Source organism: Jaculus jaculus, chromosome 12, assembly GCF_020740685.1.
Source record: "Jaculus jaculus isolate mJacJac1 chromosome 12, mJacJac1.mat.Y.cur, whole genome shotgun sequence".
Taxonomy (NCBI): Eukaryota; Metazoa; Chordata; class Mammalia; order Rodentia; family Dipodidae; genus Jaculus; species Jaculus jaculus.
The window spans coordinates 19,958,196-19,976,074 of record NC_059113.1 but is presented as its reverse complement, the minus strand read 5'-3'; the positions used below and the strand labels follow the sequence as shown (position 1 = coordinate 19,976,074).

Genomic DNA, 17,879 nt, shown 5'->3' with positions numbered 1-17,879 from the left:
TTGAGGCTCGATTCCCCAGGACCCACGTTAGCCAGATGCACAAGGGGGCGCACACATATGGAGTTCGTTTGCAGTGGCTGGAGGCCCTGGCATGCCCATTCTCTCTCTCTGTCTCTCTCTCTGCCTCTTTCTCCCTCTGTTGCTCTCAAATGAATAAATAAACAAAATTTTAAAATACGTAATCCTACTTATTCTTGAAGGTGAGTAAGGGCTGGGGAGATGGCTCAGCAGTTAAGACACTCACCTGCAAAGCCTAACAACCTGGGTTCAATTCCCCAGTGCCCACATAAAGCCAGATGCACAAAGTAGCACATGCATCTGGAGTGTGTTTGCAGTAGTTTGAGGCCCTGGCATGCCAATTCTTTTGGTCTGCCTCTTTTCTCTCTCTCTCTCTGCTTGAAAATAAACAAATAAAAATGTAATTTAAAAAAAGAAGGTGAATCACAGAATAAACCCAGTCAATTGTCTTACAAGACACATTTAAATCAAAACACCTTGAAAACTAAATGCAAAGAGAAAGATGTTGAAAGCAGTGGCCAGTGACATCTTACAAGTGCAAATGGAAGGAAATCTCCAATCTGAAACCACAAAGCAGAAACAACCCATGTGCTTCAAGTGCTGAAAGGAACTGTTCTCTAGGAAGTCTATATCCAGCAAACATGCCCTCCAGGAACCACTGGGTAATCCAGACAATGCCATACAGGGTAACTAGGAGATCAGCTGCCAGTAGACCTACCCTCTAAGAATGGCTCCAGGAAGTTCTCCGAACAGAAATGGTAAGGACTTTTAAGAAATGATATGATGTGGGAGCTGGGAAGATAACTCAGTGGTTAAAGGCACTTACTTGCAAAGCCTCCCAGCCTGGGTTCAATTCCCCAGCATACGCACGCACACGTGCGTGTGCACACACACACATAAACACACGTACAAATAATTTTAATATTTTAATTTTTAAAAAAGGAATTGAGCCAGGCGTGGTGGCGCACGCCTTTAATCCCAGCACTCGGGAGGCAGAGGTAGGAGGATCGCCATGAGTTCAAGGCCACCCTGAGACTCCATAGTGAATTCTAGGTCAGCCTGAGCTAGAGTGAGACCCTACCTTGAAAAAAAAAAAAAGGAAGTGATATGGTTTTAAAAATGAAATATGGCCAGGATATCCTAGGACAATATAATTACTATGCCATCAGACTACTGTCCTGATGAGCATTCCTGAAGAACAATAAAAAGAATTCAGAACAAAAATAATTCAGAGATCCATCAATATGGTATCCAGATTATATCCTCACAAAGCCATACAGGCATTGTGAGCTCTCTGTCATCCTCCCATTTGACCACTATCTGTGCTAGAAAGTCAAATTCAGCATACATCATTTAGGTACACAAGTTCCCAGACACTGAAACCTGCTTTGAGTTTAAACTGCTTGTGAATATAATTCCATGTCTTGGGATGTACCTCAAAAAAAAAAAAAAAACTGAAAACAAGGTCTCAAAAATATGTGCAAGCTAATTCAAAATAGACACAAAGTGGAAGATGTCTCTCAGCAAGTGAATGGATCCACAGGATACAGAATGTAGGCAGAGTGGAACAACATTCAGCCTCCAAAAGGAAGAAGGGACTGACACATGCTCCCTCACAGATCACAAAAGAATGACTATGAAGATTAGACCTATGTGAGGTACCAGAGCAGTCTGATCAACAGAGACAGAATGTGGATGGTTTGCAGAAGAAAGGAACAGGGAGTTCTTGTTAGTGACTACTGAGTTTCAGCTTTGCATGGTGAAAAGGTTTCTGTGGCTGGGTGGGAATGTGTTTAGTCCCCCTCCACTGTACTAAAAATAAAGGTTGAAATGGTAAATGTTATGTGACACATGTATTTTACCACAATTTTCAAATTTATAAAAACCTACAATAATAAGCTAAGATCAAGCAGGGTATGGTGGCTCACATCTTTAAGGCCAGTACTCAAGAGGCAGAGGTAGGAGGATCACTGTGAGTTCAAGGCCACTTTGTGACTACAGAGTGAATTCAAGGTCAGCCTAGGCTACAGTGAAACCCTACCTCAAAAAATCAAAAATAATAATAATAATAACAACAACAATAAAATAAGCTAACATCTACCTTTTATCTGGTGCTCCCTCCCCACAGACCAGACACCATGCTAGGTGACTTGCGCTGATGTCCTCATTTCTCCTCCTAACAGCAGGAGATTCTATGAGCTCCATCCACAGATGAAGGAACAGGGTGTTCAACACAAAATCAGTGCCCCATGCCTAAAGGACAGAGCCAAACTCCCCACCCGGGTTGGTAGGGTTCTGCAGCCTGTTTCTCTATTCCACATCATGGAAGTTTTTTGAGCACAGTGGTGTCCAGCACACACATGAACACACACCTGCACATGTGCATACGTGTGCACCCACACACATGCAAAAAAGATGCATAATTGAGGGGCCATAACTGTATAACTGCCAAAGAACCACTTGGTCTTTTCAAGTGAAGGACAGTAGCTTGAGATGGATAATGGGAGGGGGGGAGAGATGTAAATACCATTGCAATGCAGGGAGAAAGGAATGGCATGGCTACAGAGGGCCCAAGTCCTCCACTTATCAAGATGCATACTTGGGGTCCAGGAAGATGGCTCAGTGGATAAAGTGCTTGCTGTACAAACATGAGGATATGAGTTCGGATCCCCAGCACCCACATAAAAGGGTGCATTCTGGGCATACCAACAGTCCCAGCACTGGGAGGCAGAGACTTGAGTATTCCTAGAGCTTGCTGCCAGTTACACTAGCCTAACTGATGAGCTCAGGGTTCACTGAAAGACACTGTATCAAAGAATAAAGTGGGAAGTGACTTAGAAAAATACTTGATGTCAACCTCTGGCCTCCACATGCACACATACACATATAAATACACACCTGTGCACATGTGTGCCTACCCACATACAAGCAAGCATACACATATGAAAAAGAAGATGTATAACTGGGGTTTCCCATTGTAAGGCCAAGAAACATTTAAGCTATGAGACACTCTAGTAACTTCTCAAACCTCACAGGAAGCACCCAGGTACCTATCTTCCTTTCCTGTGAGTTCTTCACTTACGTGGAGAGAAGGAAAGTAACACGAATATGTGGCCAGCCTTGGAAGCCAGCCCACAGGACTGCTGTCACAACCTGTGGTTTCCAGAGCCACTCCAAACCTTCTCCTTAACTTGACCATAATCTCTGCTCACGCTTCTTTCCCTAGGCCATCATGGGCTCTAGAACTCTCCAATCACATCACCCATCCCTTCCTCAACCCTGGGCCTATGGTCAAAAGCTTCTCTTCGTCCTCTTTGGTCTTCTTCTGTCCTTGCTATGCCAGTTCTAAGCCTGGGCTGCCAATAGCTCCCACAAAGCTTGGGGTGTCATCTAGCACGCAGCTTCTTAAACTATGGGCTAGGACCACAATAGGGGGTTGTGTAACCAGATGTGGGGGATCATGAAAATTCTAGCAATAGCAAAAGGTTTCCAAACACTCAATAACAAACATTAACTCAAGATCACATGCTGGAAAGTCAAGCTACACCTGAGCTGGAAACCTCTTCCCTAGTGACTATCAGAAAGTTGGAAAGAGCTATCCAGCATGCAGCCTTTCGTGAGAGAGAAAGTATCAAAGGTGTTAAAACACAGTGGACTCTGCCAACCTTAAGGGTAGCCAGCCAGCCAAATGTGTCAACTGGTGCAGTAGTGGCACGTCTGTTAAGGGAGAAACCAATTGCTCTGTGATGGAACTGGAAGCCTGTTCCATGGGAAGGAATATATGACTGGTACTGAAAACCTAGTCAAAAGCCTATGGCTGGGGAGGTCATAAGCCCTAGGGGAGTAGAGACTGCTGTTGTGTGACTAAACGCATATGTTATGCCCACCAAGCTTCCCTCTAAGCACTTTTTTAATATTTATACCCATATATTAATGCTACTCTCACTTTTGGTTAGAGAAGCTTCTCTTTTCAGATGGTGGTGACCACTGGGCTGACTCAAAAGTCACCACAGTGCTAAAAAGTGACAGTGGAGTGCTCTGCACTAAGACAGCTCTAACACACCCTTCAAGACTCAGGGCCATTGCAGAAGTGGTGGTAGAAAGAATGTAAGAGCCAAAGGAAGGGGAGGAGTGTTTACAGTGCAATCTTCCAGACACAGACAGGCCTTGATATTCATGACCTCACTGTAGCTAATGCTACCTACACAAGACCTTTGTAATAGGAAGGGGAAATGATGACATCAGAATGGGAGACTAACTAAAAGAAGAGATTCACTCAAAGCTGGATTTGAGAGGGGGAGGAAGGGGGTGGGGTGGAAATTATTATGGTTTATGGTCTATATTTATGGAAACTGTCAATATGAAGGTTTTTAAAAATAAAACAAAATAAATTAATTTGAATCAAATGCATAATGCGTCTGAATGTTTTGGCAGTGTTCACCTATGTTGTATTGTGTAACTTTGCTGCACCCTTGGTTCTGATTGCACTGTGTGCTAATCAACACATTATACCAATGAACAATGCCTGAGACATCTTGGCTCAGATTCAAGACTACTGTATGTTACAAACTGCAGGGTTTTCCTATACATGCAAAGTTTTCTGTTCTTATAGAAATATAATGGTCCAATTATGATAAATAAAGACTTTTACTATTTCTTTACTGTCATACTTCAACATGTAAAAATAATGAATCCGTTCATTGGACTGCATTGTATTAGAATGTTGAATTTTTAAAATTCCTGACTTCAATTTCAGTTTTTTTAAAAATCATTAAATGAATTTTGACTTGGGATTAGCTCAGAATTTCCAGCAACTTCTTAAGTGGTCAAAACTTCTGTTTGTACTATGTACTTATTTAAAGTGGCATTCTTAGCACTGATGGCTATAATATCAAAACATCATTCAACTCTGAGAAATGTTGAAGATACTCTATGATCTTCAGCATCAAATATCTGGCCAAGTCTTTATACAGAAATAAAAAGCACACTCATCTAATTAATGTGCAAATTTGCTTCCATCTTTAATCAATGGTAAAATTATATGATACCAAAGAATTGTTTATAAATAAATTCCTTTTGGTTTATTATCATAAAAGTCTGCTTGTAGACCTATTTTATATACCTATCTACCTGGGGTCTCAAGTAAAAGAAGTTAAGAAGCCTCACTCTAACAGACCCAGGCACCTGTCCTGGAAGGAAGGTGGGTCTGAAATTGGCAATGTGTCTGAGGCATGGAACAGTCCTAACACTTCCTCTCCCTCTCCTGGGCCTCACAGCACCCCTGGAGAAAAAGCTAGAAAAAGTGTGCTTGACATGAATGGCCTCAGCAGCCCTTTTACACATCCAGCGGATGCTTTATATACTCCCGATATACCTGTGACAGCCTGTGGTGGACATTCCAGTCTAACCCTAGGCCCACATTCATCCTCAGCCCTCTGTAAGTCAGGCTCTCTAAAGAACCTCAGAGACCTCACTGGCATGGGGCAGAACCTTCAGCTCTCCTCTGCTTTCTCTTGCCAGTTCTCTCTCACTTCCACAGTCTTCTTCCTGCACTCATAAGAACCACTTACGACCTTCTTTTTGGTCTGTTCCAATTTAAGCCACACCAGTAAATCCTAAGGGACAGTCATAGGTCCTTTAGGAAAACAAGGATGTGGAGATTTTAAGACACTAGATGACCAGGACTCAGCATGTGTCATGTCAGGCAAGCCCTTATTTTATATTTTTTCTGATACTGACTTTGAGGAATTCGAACAGTCACAATGAATGTGGCTCAATCGTGAACCCACTCTAAATCCATAACCAGCAACATAGTTTCTAGATTTAAAACAAGCAAAATGATTTCTGCCTTTCAAGTATGAGAAGAATACATATTAAGTGTCCATTGTGGTCCAGTCCCTATGCCAAGCATTGCTTCTGGATGGATATCAGGCCACTGCAGGGAAACAGACACTTGTTAGTTACCTACATCCTCTCTGCACACCCAGCTGGACTAGAAGTTCTCATGTATCATTTTCTTGGCCCCAGCAGGCCTCCGGAGACCTGCGATGAGTATTAGGCAGTGAATACATGCAGCCAACTCCTTTCCAGCCATCATCACAGTCTCTGAGCCCTTCTCCCTTATGTATGTGATGATGTCCACCTCCTCTTCAGGACCACACTTCCTCTGTATTTATATAGAGAACATTAGCCACATGGAATAAAATTGGGCCACAAAGTTCAATACAGAGAGAGAGCCCTGGAAATAGAGTATAAAATGGGAGCTGATTGGTCCCTTTGAACCACATCACCCCTTACCTTCAGAGACCATGTGCTAGGCTTAGATGCCAGACTGGCTTCTCAGACCTCCTCGGTCTCACAATAGAAAACAAAGGCAACAGAGTATGGCTACTGTTTTTACATTACAGCCACACCTTTGAAAACTCAATCCCCAGGTAAAGTCTGGCACATGAGCAGTGGCTCAACCCTCCCTATTTAATTCCTTCCTTGCAGCCTTGAACTATTCACCCAACATGTCTATCAAAAGATTTGAACCACCACAGAAGCGCTTCAGCCAATGAAATGCAGCAACCAAAACAGTGACAAAAGAAATTTCTATGTCTGTATGAACAACCAACCTGCCAATTCCTTTCCTGTCAGCACTCTAGAACACTTATGCTGTGCTCTCAAAGTGGATGTCCTCTAACATCCTGAAATGAATCTCACTCTGGGATTGCTGTTTTGTAACCAGGCTCTATGAGCTTTATTGTAAATCTATCCTCTTTTCCACACACGGATCCAACTTCCTTCCCTGTTACCCAAAATAACTCCATCAGGAAAATATTAGCATACCTAAGTGAGCGCTCAATAAACATTTGTTGAATAAATGAATAAATGAGTGAATAATTATAAAATGCCGGACGAAAGCCCACTGAGAGGTTTGCATTCGTTTATAGAATCATGTGCTTGTATATTCAGGTATCTACATCAAAATGTGACTTAATGACAGGCATTGATGAGCAGTTCCATATTAACCCATTTATGTCTTAATAAGCCTACTTCAAAATGTTATATAAGTTTAACCACAATAAATACATGCTCAAGAAGGGGTTCGCTTACAACCAAACCACAGGACTTAGAGACTCAAAGAATTGGAACATTAATATTATTGTATTCAAGAAATAGTTAATGACCAAAGTTAATGTGTTTTTAGTCTTAAAAGTCTAAAGGAAAGAAACATACATTATATTCAACCTAACTGTTTTTGAAAGTATAATCAACATGATCTTTTTAATCAGAACTACACAAAAAAGGTTATGCGCAGAACCATTCATTAAACAACGCACATCAAAAAGGGGAACTTTTTTCGTTTTAAGATATCTAACAAGTAGGCCAGAGAAAATGAATTGGTAAGGAATTTTATTGGGTAAAATAGCTCATAGTTACCCAATGCAGTTTTACTAGTATCAAAAAATGTAATATTTCTTAGGCTATATTCTGACATCTTTGTTTTTTTATTTGCCTACTTTTGTTTATACAGTTAGAAAATAACTGAAAATAAAATAGTTTGGATATAAGTTTGTTCTTACTAAGTTCGCTGCAAAGAAGTTAACAAATAAACTACCAAAGAATTCGTTTAACTTGATGGTGAAAAATAGTCATGAATCAAATCAGCTACGCATTTAGTAATCCTACATGACAAAAGGTTATACTCAATGTTTAAGAAGTAAATATAAGCGGTAATGAAATGGTCTGCATTAACTTGTAGCTCCAATTTGAGCTGGTTTATTAAACTTTCTTTCCGTTTTATGCCCTGTTGTTTTTCAGCGTGGAAATGATCGATCCTGGGACCAACTGGAAACTTCGCACTGGTCAGGTAAACACCCCTCTCCCTATGCCTATCATTCAGTCTTTGGCTTGGCGTCCATCTTAGGAACACCAGAAAAGGAGAGGAAAAAGGAGCTTATAACACAACGGTTGTCGTTTTGGCAACCCACATAAATACTACGTGATTTCATTTCATTAAACATCAAAATGTTGATTAGTAAAAACAAAAACATGGATGAAAATACTCAGCCTAGCCATTCAAACACCTGCATTAGACTTCATGTGTTTTAAAACCATATTTTTATATCAAATGCCATTTCCAGGATGGCTGGTGTGTCTCTATAATTTTATAAAAGACATCTCAGACAATTGATCGTTTAAGGCGCGCATTAATAGGAAGCGATAGACAATTTGTTTTTGTCAAAGGCTTAACAAATCAATGATTGCATACTCAAAACAAAAGCACAGATCCAGGGGCAGTCTTTCATACTGCCCAAAATGATTAGTACTTAGGTGGAAATATGCGATTTTCCAGTATCCTGTCAGTTCATGAAGAAAAAGGAAAATATGGCATTACCAGAAGCCATCACGTAATCCTACAACCCAAACCTTCTTTTTTAGAAATGGAATACCTACTGACAGTGAGGGTGGTCCACAAAAATACGTGCCTCACAGGGAGCTCTCCTCCAGCCAGGCTGATTTTTCAGATCAAAACCATCTCCACCCAACCCGAACCAGGCCTCATAGGAAGGATTTATTGATAAGAAATTAAATAGAAAACACAAACCTAAGTAAAACACCTGGCAGAATTAAAAAGAAAATTGATGAACTTTTTACATTTTTCTTAAAACATTTTGAGAAAACCAAGCTACAAAAATCGCTGAATTATAAAACCTTTAATCAATTTTTAAAAAATGAAAATTTTCTACAACTATTTCAAACACAGCTCACTACTTCTTAAAAGATTTAAATGTCTAGTCCCCTCCCAGCCATTTCTGCCATCATACCTTTTATCATTTCCTCCTCTCAAGGACAATTCACTAATCGCACACATCTTTACACACAGAGACCTACCCACCCACCTCCCCACCCACCTCCCAAAAATGGTTCAGAGCAAAGATACACACGCACACACACAAAAAAATAATGACCAAGCTCACTGTTCTCGTTTGCCCTTCAAGCGAAGTCTGATGTCTTCGGCTTGCTTCCTGGTCTTCCGTATTGTCACTAATTGCGGGGGGATGTAGTTTAGGACAGCATGAAGCAACGGAAATAAAGGCTGTGGCTTTAAGAGAACGTTTTCTTAAAACACATGGAAGGAACAACTTTTATACTCTGACTTTCTGGCTGGGCTGCATGAAATTCTAGAACGTCTCCTTAAAAAGTCAGTATCTGCAAATGGGAAAAATAAGTAAAATAAAGTATGAAAACTTACGTTCTGAATACATTCCGAAGGATGTCTGATTGGATTAGAAAGCAGATTTGTATTGATGAGCAAACTTTATTTTGTAGAAAATTAAAATTCTCTCTAGTGAGACATGTCCCTTGCCATCTTCTATGTGAATCCTGTCTCTCATGGTATAATCATATATGCAAAAAAATCAAATATAATATTTCCCAAATGCATGGACACTGTGGAAGCTTCTTTATGAAAAAGGCTTTTATTTCCCTTAATACTGGTGACTAAACGTCATTGTATGTGCCAACACTTTCAAACAGCCCAAGAGACTTAAAAAGCCTTCTAAGTTTGAAAACCAGAAAGTTCTGAGTTTTCCCGTACCCCGGGACGGTTTTCTTTCCTGAAGCGCAAGCCGAGAAAGCAGACAAAAGAAGCTGATTCGACTGAGCTGTGCCAAGTCTTGCCTTTTTTTCTTTCCTCAGCTCTCCCTCTGCCTCTCTCTCTCTCCCTCTTTCTCTCTCTCTCACTCCTTTGCTCCCAGTATGGCATCCTTCCGAGCAGACTTGGCGGAGGTCCAGGCTGTGCCAGTCTGTCTGAATTCTTGTCTCCAAAAGATGTCCTTTGCAGATCAAGGAATGCGTTTGAAAACAGGAAACTGTGGTTCGGCACCCAAATCCTGGCATCGGCAGCACCAGCTTCTGCCAAATCACCTTACAATTTCATGGTAGCCTACCTTTCATAATTATCACTAACATGTTTCCGGAGTGAGCTAACATGTTCACTGCTCGGCAATGAGGAATCTGTTCCCTAGAAATGTCCATACGCAACATATGCTCAACCTGCAGAAAAATCAGAATTCTCCTGTGAGGGATGTATGGAACTTTAATAGTCACCACATACTGTATTTCTTTTTATAAGACTTGCTTTTCCTTGTCCTTTTGCAAAGAATCATGGGAGATTAGAAAAGGAGGCATGCAGATTAAAATTAAAACTGTCTGCCCAAATAAGTCATGCTTTATCCTATGGGGAATGATCACAGCTCTGAGTGATCAGTTAACTCTCATTTAAAAAAAAAAAAAACTGTAACATAAATTGTACCTATTTTATTAGAGATAAAAGGAGAAGGATTCTTTTAAAAATAAAGAAGGGAGAGGAACAGTACTTTTCAAACTAGAAATATTAAGAAAAAGGAAGGAAAATAAAACCTACAGGTGAGTTTAGTAAAATAATCTTTCCATATTTTGATAACCTGAGTTTCAGCATAGTAACATTTATAAAACTCTCAGGAGTATAATTTAATAAGCATAGTTTATTTTAATTTGTAGTATGTGTACTTTTTGAAGTAAAATACCCAGTCTATACTTTTCTCACTTAGTTTAAAAAACCACTTTGCACTGTTGGTTCAAGCATTAATAATTGATGCTCAAATAAAGAAAGTAGTCACCTCTAGAATTGTCACATAAGGAATCACGAGCCCTGAGTTCTAGTCCTCAGGTAATCTCAAGGACTTAAAATGGCTAATCTAGATAGTCCTCAGTTTGCTCATCTACCAGAAAGTGTCATAAAGTCATCCGTGACTTTCTGCTCTGTGCTCCAAAAATATCCAGTTCAAACTCATAGTATCCTTTCATCCTTATGCATAGTAATTCGCCAACTGAATGGGTCATCCATCATCACATGTCACTAACCTAAGAAAACTGAAAGTCTTCTGTAAAGCCTTCGATATGCAGGTGTTCACCAAATCTACAAGTGAATGAGTCACGAGGACAGATAACATAAATATCACTTTGAAGTTCTATAAAACTATAACAGCAAAAACAAAATCATAAATGTGATAAGGAAAATGCTATACAAACATCATAAAATTTGGGATATCACATGCTATCCTTTCAAATAGGGATGATGAAACATGGGTAGTACCTCAGTAGATTTTAATTTCACAGTAAAATTATTGACACTTAAAGACAAAGAGAACATTAAAAACAACAAGGGAGAAGGGGCTCATCTGGTACAAAGAAGCCTCAATAAGAATGATGTGTCTTATGGGATTTGCCCAGAATAAACATATAGATTTTGGGGAAAGAAAAAAAAAGAATAACTGCTGTTCCAGGCGTGGTGGTGCACGCCTTTAATCCCAGCACTCGGGAGGCAGAGGTAGGAGGATCACCATGAGTTCGAGGCCACCCTGAGACTACATATTTAATTCCAGGTCAGTCTGGGCTAGAGTGAGACCCTATCTCAAAAGATAATAAATAAAGCTAACTACAGAAGTGCAGGTTGACGATGGCACAAATGTTCCTTTGGGTTGCAACTCTTCATTCTGCCTGTCTGACACTGCAAGGTCACAAAGCTATCACTACATGCTGGTGAACACAGAAAGTATAATGGCACAATGAGGGACAATAAGAGCATGAGCATAGAAGAGGTCTGCGCAAGGCAAAGTTTTCATGTATTATTGAAATTAAACTAGCATTAATCTGATTAGTCTATTACAAACTGAGATGTTAAAGGAAATCCCTAGAACAGCCACTAAGTCCAGAAATGCATAATAAGAGAAATGACAAAGGAGTGACAGTGTTAGAAAAGGTCCTTCACCTCAAAAGAAGACAGTGATGAAAGAACAGGAACAAAAGACAAGAACACAGGTAACTGGGGCTAGAGACAAAGGTCCTGGGTTTGGCCCCCATCACACAAGAAAGAAAAAAAGCAAAACAGCATAGCAGAAATAAATACTACCAACAGTTAAATTAAATGTAAATAAACTGAGCTTAAGCACTCTAATCAAAAGACAGGGGTAGCAGACCGGACTTTTAAAAATGATCAATTATATGCTATCTACAAGAGACACACTTTGGATTCAAAAACACAAACAAATAAAAGTAAAAAAAGATACAAATACACAAATACCATGCAAGCAATAAACAAAAATCAGTAGTAGACAAAACAGACTTTACAAAAAACATACTAGAAACAAAGAAGGACATTTTATAATGATAGAAAGGTCAACCTATCAAGAAGATACAACCATTACAAACATATATTTAAAAAGAATCCTAAAATACATGAAACAAAAAAGGAAGAAAATGGAAAAGTAATTAAACAATAGCATGTGGAAATTTCAGTACCCTACTACAGTTTCAATAATAGATATATCTCTACGAAAACAGAAGATGTGACCAAGAACTTAACTAACTAGTCCCAACAGTCACCTATAGGGCACTCCATCCAATGATAGCAGAATGCACATTCTTCTCAAGTTCACATGGAAGATTCTCCAGCAGCCAATGTTAGGCCACAAAACAGCCCCCAAGAAATTAACAAACAACTACTTTATAAAAGTATGCTTCCAACCACAGTAGAATAGTAATAGAAATCATTAGAGAAAAAGAATTGAAAAATTCACGAACATATTACAAATAACACTTTCTGTTGCTATCACTGAATACCAGAGACTAAATAATTTATACGGAATAAAAGCTTATACAGCTCAAAGGTCTGAAGGTAGAAAAAAATTCAGTATCAGGATCCATATGAGGAGGTCCTTCTTGCTGGTGGGGACTCTGCAGAGTTCCAAAGCAACTCATGGCATCATGTGACAAGATGAAACAAAGTAGTTTAGGTGTCACTGTTCTTTGAAAGCCATAGTACCATTAAGTTGGGACAGCATGTACACATAAGACCTCATTCAACCTTACTTACATCCCAAAGGCCCACTTCCAAATACTACAATCAGACTTCTACTCTTTCATTATTTCACAGTAGAAGTATATTTCAACATGAAGCTGGAGGTAAGTTCAACAATATAGCAATATATTATAATAATATTTTATATATTATATGTAATAATAATGCTATAATAATAATATAGCAACAACCAATAAAGAAATAGTAAAGATTGGGATAGAAATAAGTGTGACAGAGAATAGGACAGAAAAAGAAACATCAAAGACATAGAAGAACACTGCAGATTGATATCTCTTCCCTGTTAGGATGGCTATTATCAAAAGAAAAAATGTGACAAGTACTAATGGTCCTTTGGGAATGCTCATGCACTGTTGGGGCATATACAGCCATTAGGGAAAGCAAAGTAACAATTTCTCCAAAAAAATTAGAAATCCCCAGGCATAGTAGCACATGTAAGTCATCCTAGCACTTAAGTGGCTAAGGCAGGAAGGTAGAGACTTTGAGTCCAATCTGGACTATAAATAAAATAAAGTAAATTTAAAATAGAACTACCAAATCATTCAGCAGTCTCTCCAGTGGGCATATATTCAAATGAAATTGGTATTTCAAAGAGATATCTATACTTGCATGATTGACAATATCCAAGATATGGAATCAGTAGTGTCTATCAACAGATAAGTGGATAAGTAAAAGTTGATAGGAAAAGAAACTATTCAGCCTTTAAAAAGAAGGACGGGCCGGGCGTGGTGGCGCACGCCTTTAATCCCAGCACTTGGGAGGCAGAGGTAGGAGGATCGCTGTGAGTTCAAGGCCACCCTGAGACTCCATAGTGAATTCCAGGTCAGCCTGGGCTAGAGTGAGACCCTACCTCGAAAAACCAAAAAAAAAAAAAGAAAGAAAAAGAAAAAGAAGGACGACCTGTCATTGCAAGAGCATGGATGAACCTGTAGGATAAAGTGAAATAATGCAAGCACAGAATGAGAAATGCTGCTCACGTTTATGTGGTGCCTCTCAAAGAGCAGAGCAGAACAGTGGTTACAGAGGACAGGATGGGAAAGTGGGCAGGATTAAGGAGGGACTGTGAAAGGACACAAGATCTCAGTTAAACTTAAGGGGCTCAGTAGGCAAAGTGCTTGCAAACACAAGCACCCTAGTTCAATCTCCATTACCTACGTAAGAGGCCAGGTGTCACGGTGCATGCCTATAGTCCTAGTGGGGAGGTAAAGATGAGAAGATTCTTGGAACTTGATAGCTAACCTAATTGGGGAGCTCCAAGCCAACAAGAAACCCTATCTCATGGGTCTGCATGGATCTGTGAAGGCATGCCTGAGGATAACACCCAAGCCTCTCTTTGTCCTGCACAGGAAAGTGCACTCACACATTCACACAAACACAAGCATGCATACGTGTACACACCACACCCACACAGACAGAGGAGTACATTCCAGAGCTTACAGTGCCATGGTGTGACCATGGTTATCAACAATGGACTGTGTATTTCTGACAGTAGCTCTCCAATGTTTTTACCCCCCCACACACACACACACGAGCAATTTGTTAGATAATGCATACGCCAAGTAGCTTCAGACCTAACAGAGGAAAAGAAAGGATATGCAGGCAAAGTTCTGAATTATCTGCCCTCCATCAGCTGAGCTGCTTCTGTTTCATGAGTTGTATGGATGGGACTCATAAGAAATTTGCTTTGACAGAATCTTTCTTTTGTATATATGTATATCATATGCATGGATGTGTGTTTTCATATGTATGGATGCACATACACATGTGTACAAGTATGTGTGGAGGCCAGAAGTTGACATCAGATATCATCCATAGTCCCGTACTCTACCTTAAGACAGGGTCTCTCTCTGAACCCAGAGCCCTCCAATTCAGCTTAACTAGCTAGCCAGCTTGCCTGTGTCCACCACCCCACTACAGGGATTACAGGTACAAGGCATCATTCACAGCACTGTATACACATGCTGGGATCTGAACTCAGGTCATCCTGCTTATGCAGCAAGTACTTTACCAACTGAGCCATCTCCCAAGTCTCAGAATCTCAAAGAACACTTTAAAATTCTCTTCTTTGGGCCAATCTAGGAATATAACCACTGGTGAGATAAAGAAGGTCTCTATCTTCAGAACTTCTGCAACATGAGCCAGCACTGTCATCTGAAATGAGAGACACTGCTGGGCCATGATTCCAGCTGGGTCAGAAACAGATGCACCTCGCCTACAAGGCAGCAAATGGGGGACAGTGGAGTTCCTGGCAACTTCCCTACCTTCTTTCCCTCCCTAGTTACAAGTCTATGAAATCCCACAGAGCAGAGATCTGTCTCCTCCAGCTATTACTCAGAAATCCTCCTCTATACACTAAATGAATGGAGCCTAAGCTGGGGACAGAAGCCCTGCCACCCTACAGCTCAGGACAGCCATGAGTGCTACAGAAGTGCCAGGAATAACAGCCTGCTCAAGGGTCATCTGCCAACTGGAGCCAGGGCAGAGGTCACTTGTGGGAGAATAAAGAAAGGCTCCAAAGATACTCATTTTACATGTCATCTGTTATGTGTCTACTATGCTTAACACATTAAGTTGAAGGATTCTGAACATACAGAGGCACAATGACCTCACACCCAAGATGCTCAACGTCCAATATGCAGACAGACACCCAAAAAGTACTACTACAATGGTGTCATTATTTAAAAATCTTCTCTCTCCTTCTCTATCAAATTAATTAATTAATTAAAATAAAATATTTTGGGCCGGAGGGATGGTTTAGTGGTTAAGGCATTTGCCTGCAAAGCCAGAAGGACCCAGGTTCAATTCCCCAGGGCCCATGTTAGCCAGATGCACAAGGGGACGCATGAGTCTGGAGTTCGTTTGCAGTGGCTGGAGGCCCTGGTTTTCTCTCTCTCTCTCTCTCTCTCTCTCTCTCTCTCTCTCTCTCTCTCTCTCTCCCTCCCTCCCTCCCTCCCTCCCTCCCTCCCTCCCTCCCTCCCTCTCTCTCTCTCTCTCTCTCTCTCCCTCTTTCTATGTCAAATAAATAAAATAAATAAAAATAAAGATTTCTCAAACCCCTACGCCCTGCCACCTCCTTAGTGACATAAATGGACGATAAGCTGCTGTCCACAAAGCTCTAGGGAGGAATGTGACTTACTGACTACCCTTCCTAAAGCTAATTCAGCCTATATTCATTCTCTTTTCCCTGCTTTCCTCATCCCCTCTTTGGCCTTCCTTCCTCCTCCTTTCCTCCTACTATGTGTACCTACTATGTGCACGGTATGGGGTTAGAAGCCACAATGGACAACAAAATGAAGTAAGTAATTAAGCTGTAGTGGTAACCATAATACCCACTGTTGCACTGCTGACCTCATTCACTCCAAATCCAAGCTGTGGAAGAGGACAGGTGGGATTTTACCTGACAGATGAGAAAAATGACAGAGAAGTGATGTGACTAGTCCCTAAAATCAGACACATAGCTAGATACAGAAAAATCAAGCCACCTACCCAGTTTTGATTGTTTGGTGAACACAGAAAGATGGTTTAAAGAGCACAGGTGCCTCATATGTCCAACCAGCAACTTAATACCTCAGATCAACCAGGCCTAACCAGAACTCTTGCTTTTTCTCAAAAATGCTCATGGAGGGCTAGAGGGATGGCTTAATGGTTAAGGCGTTTGCTTGCAAAGCCAAAGGACTCAGGTTCAATTCCCCAGGACCCACGTTAGCTAGATGCACAAGGGGAACATGAGTCTGGAGTTCATTTCAGTGTCTGGAGGTCCTAGCATGCCCATTTTCTCTCTCTCTCTCCCCCCCTTCTCCTTCTTTCTCTGTCAAATAAATAAATTAAAAACTGCTCATGGAGTGAGGGTGTAGCTCAGTGATAAAGCACTTAGCATGCACAAGGCCCTGGGTTTAAACCCCAGCATGAAAAGCATGGCTCATGCTTCTTCCAACCTCTTATTTAATGGTAATACTGAACTTCTATCTAACTGTTTCATCTACAAGTGTAAGTCATCTTTCACTCATCTTTCATCAATCCCATGAAAAGCTGTATGGTAAAAGCAGACAGACAATACCAAGTGCTCAGAGGATACATAACACTGAAACATCATGTGTTGTTGCAGGCAAATAAAAGGGTAAACAGATGCTAATTCTAAGAAAGTTAACCTTACACCTATCAATAGAAACCAGCCATCTCTACTCCTTAGTCTACTCATGACAAATAAAAACACATGTCCACAACAATATCTGTGCATGGGGGCTGGGGCTATAACTCAGCTGGCAAGGTGTTTGCTCGTAGGCATGAAGCCCTGCTGGGTTCTATCTCCAACACTGTACAAACCAGACATGATGGCATATGCCAATAATCACAGCATTCAGGAGATGGGACGTAGGAGAATCAAAAATTCAACATATGCACCAGGTGTGGTGGTGCACGCCTTTAATCCCAGCACTCGGGAGGCAGGGGTAGGAGGAACGCCGAGAGTTTGAGGTCATGCTGAGACTACAAAGTGAATTCTAGATCAACCTGAGCTAGAGTGAGACCCTACCTCAGAAAACAAAATGAAAAAAATTCAATATATGGTCTAGAGAGATGGATAAACAGTTAAGGCACTTGCCATAGAGGACACATTTGCTGCAGAAGCCTAAGCATCTAGATTCAATTCCCCAGTGCTGATATAAGAAAGCCAGATGCACATGATGGCACATGCATCTGGAGTTCTTTTGCAGTGGCCAGAGGCCCTAGCATGCCCATTCTCTCTCTATATATATTAGTCTCTTTCTCTCTCTCAAATAAAAATTCAATGCAGGGCTGGAGAGATGACTCAGTGGTCAAAGGCACTTGCTGGTTCAACTCCCCAGTACCCACATAAAGCCAGATGAACAAAGTGGTGCATGTATCTGGAGTTCATTTACAGTGGTAGTGGGCCATACTCACTTTCTTTCCATCTGCCTCTTTCTCTCTGTCTTTC

At 40.7% G+C, this 17,879-nt stretch overlaps 1 protein-coding gene across 11 annotated transcripts in view; it reads right to left on the bottom strand.

Moving 5' to 3' along the window:
• Msra (methionine sulfoxide reductase A) overlaps positions 1 to 17,879 on the bottom strand; it is a 476,622-nt gene that overhangs the window by 379,325 nt on the left and 79,418 nt on the right. Inside the window, exon 1 of one of the 11 annotated variants that reach the window (XM_045130921.1) lies at positions 9,260 to 9,935. The exons of 7 other annotated variants lie outside the window; for them this stretch is intronic. In XM_045130921.1, the coding sequence (XP_044986856.1) occupies positions 9,260 to 9,272 (13 nt within the window). In that variant the 5' untranslated portion in view covers positions 9,273 to 9,935. Of the gene's footprint in view, positions 1 to 8,831; positions 8,857 to 8,984; positions 9,936 to 17,879 lie in introns of those variants that run through there. 3 more of the 11 variants (XM_045130924.1, XM_045130923.1, XM_045130922.1) reach the window with 3 other exon arrangements.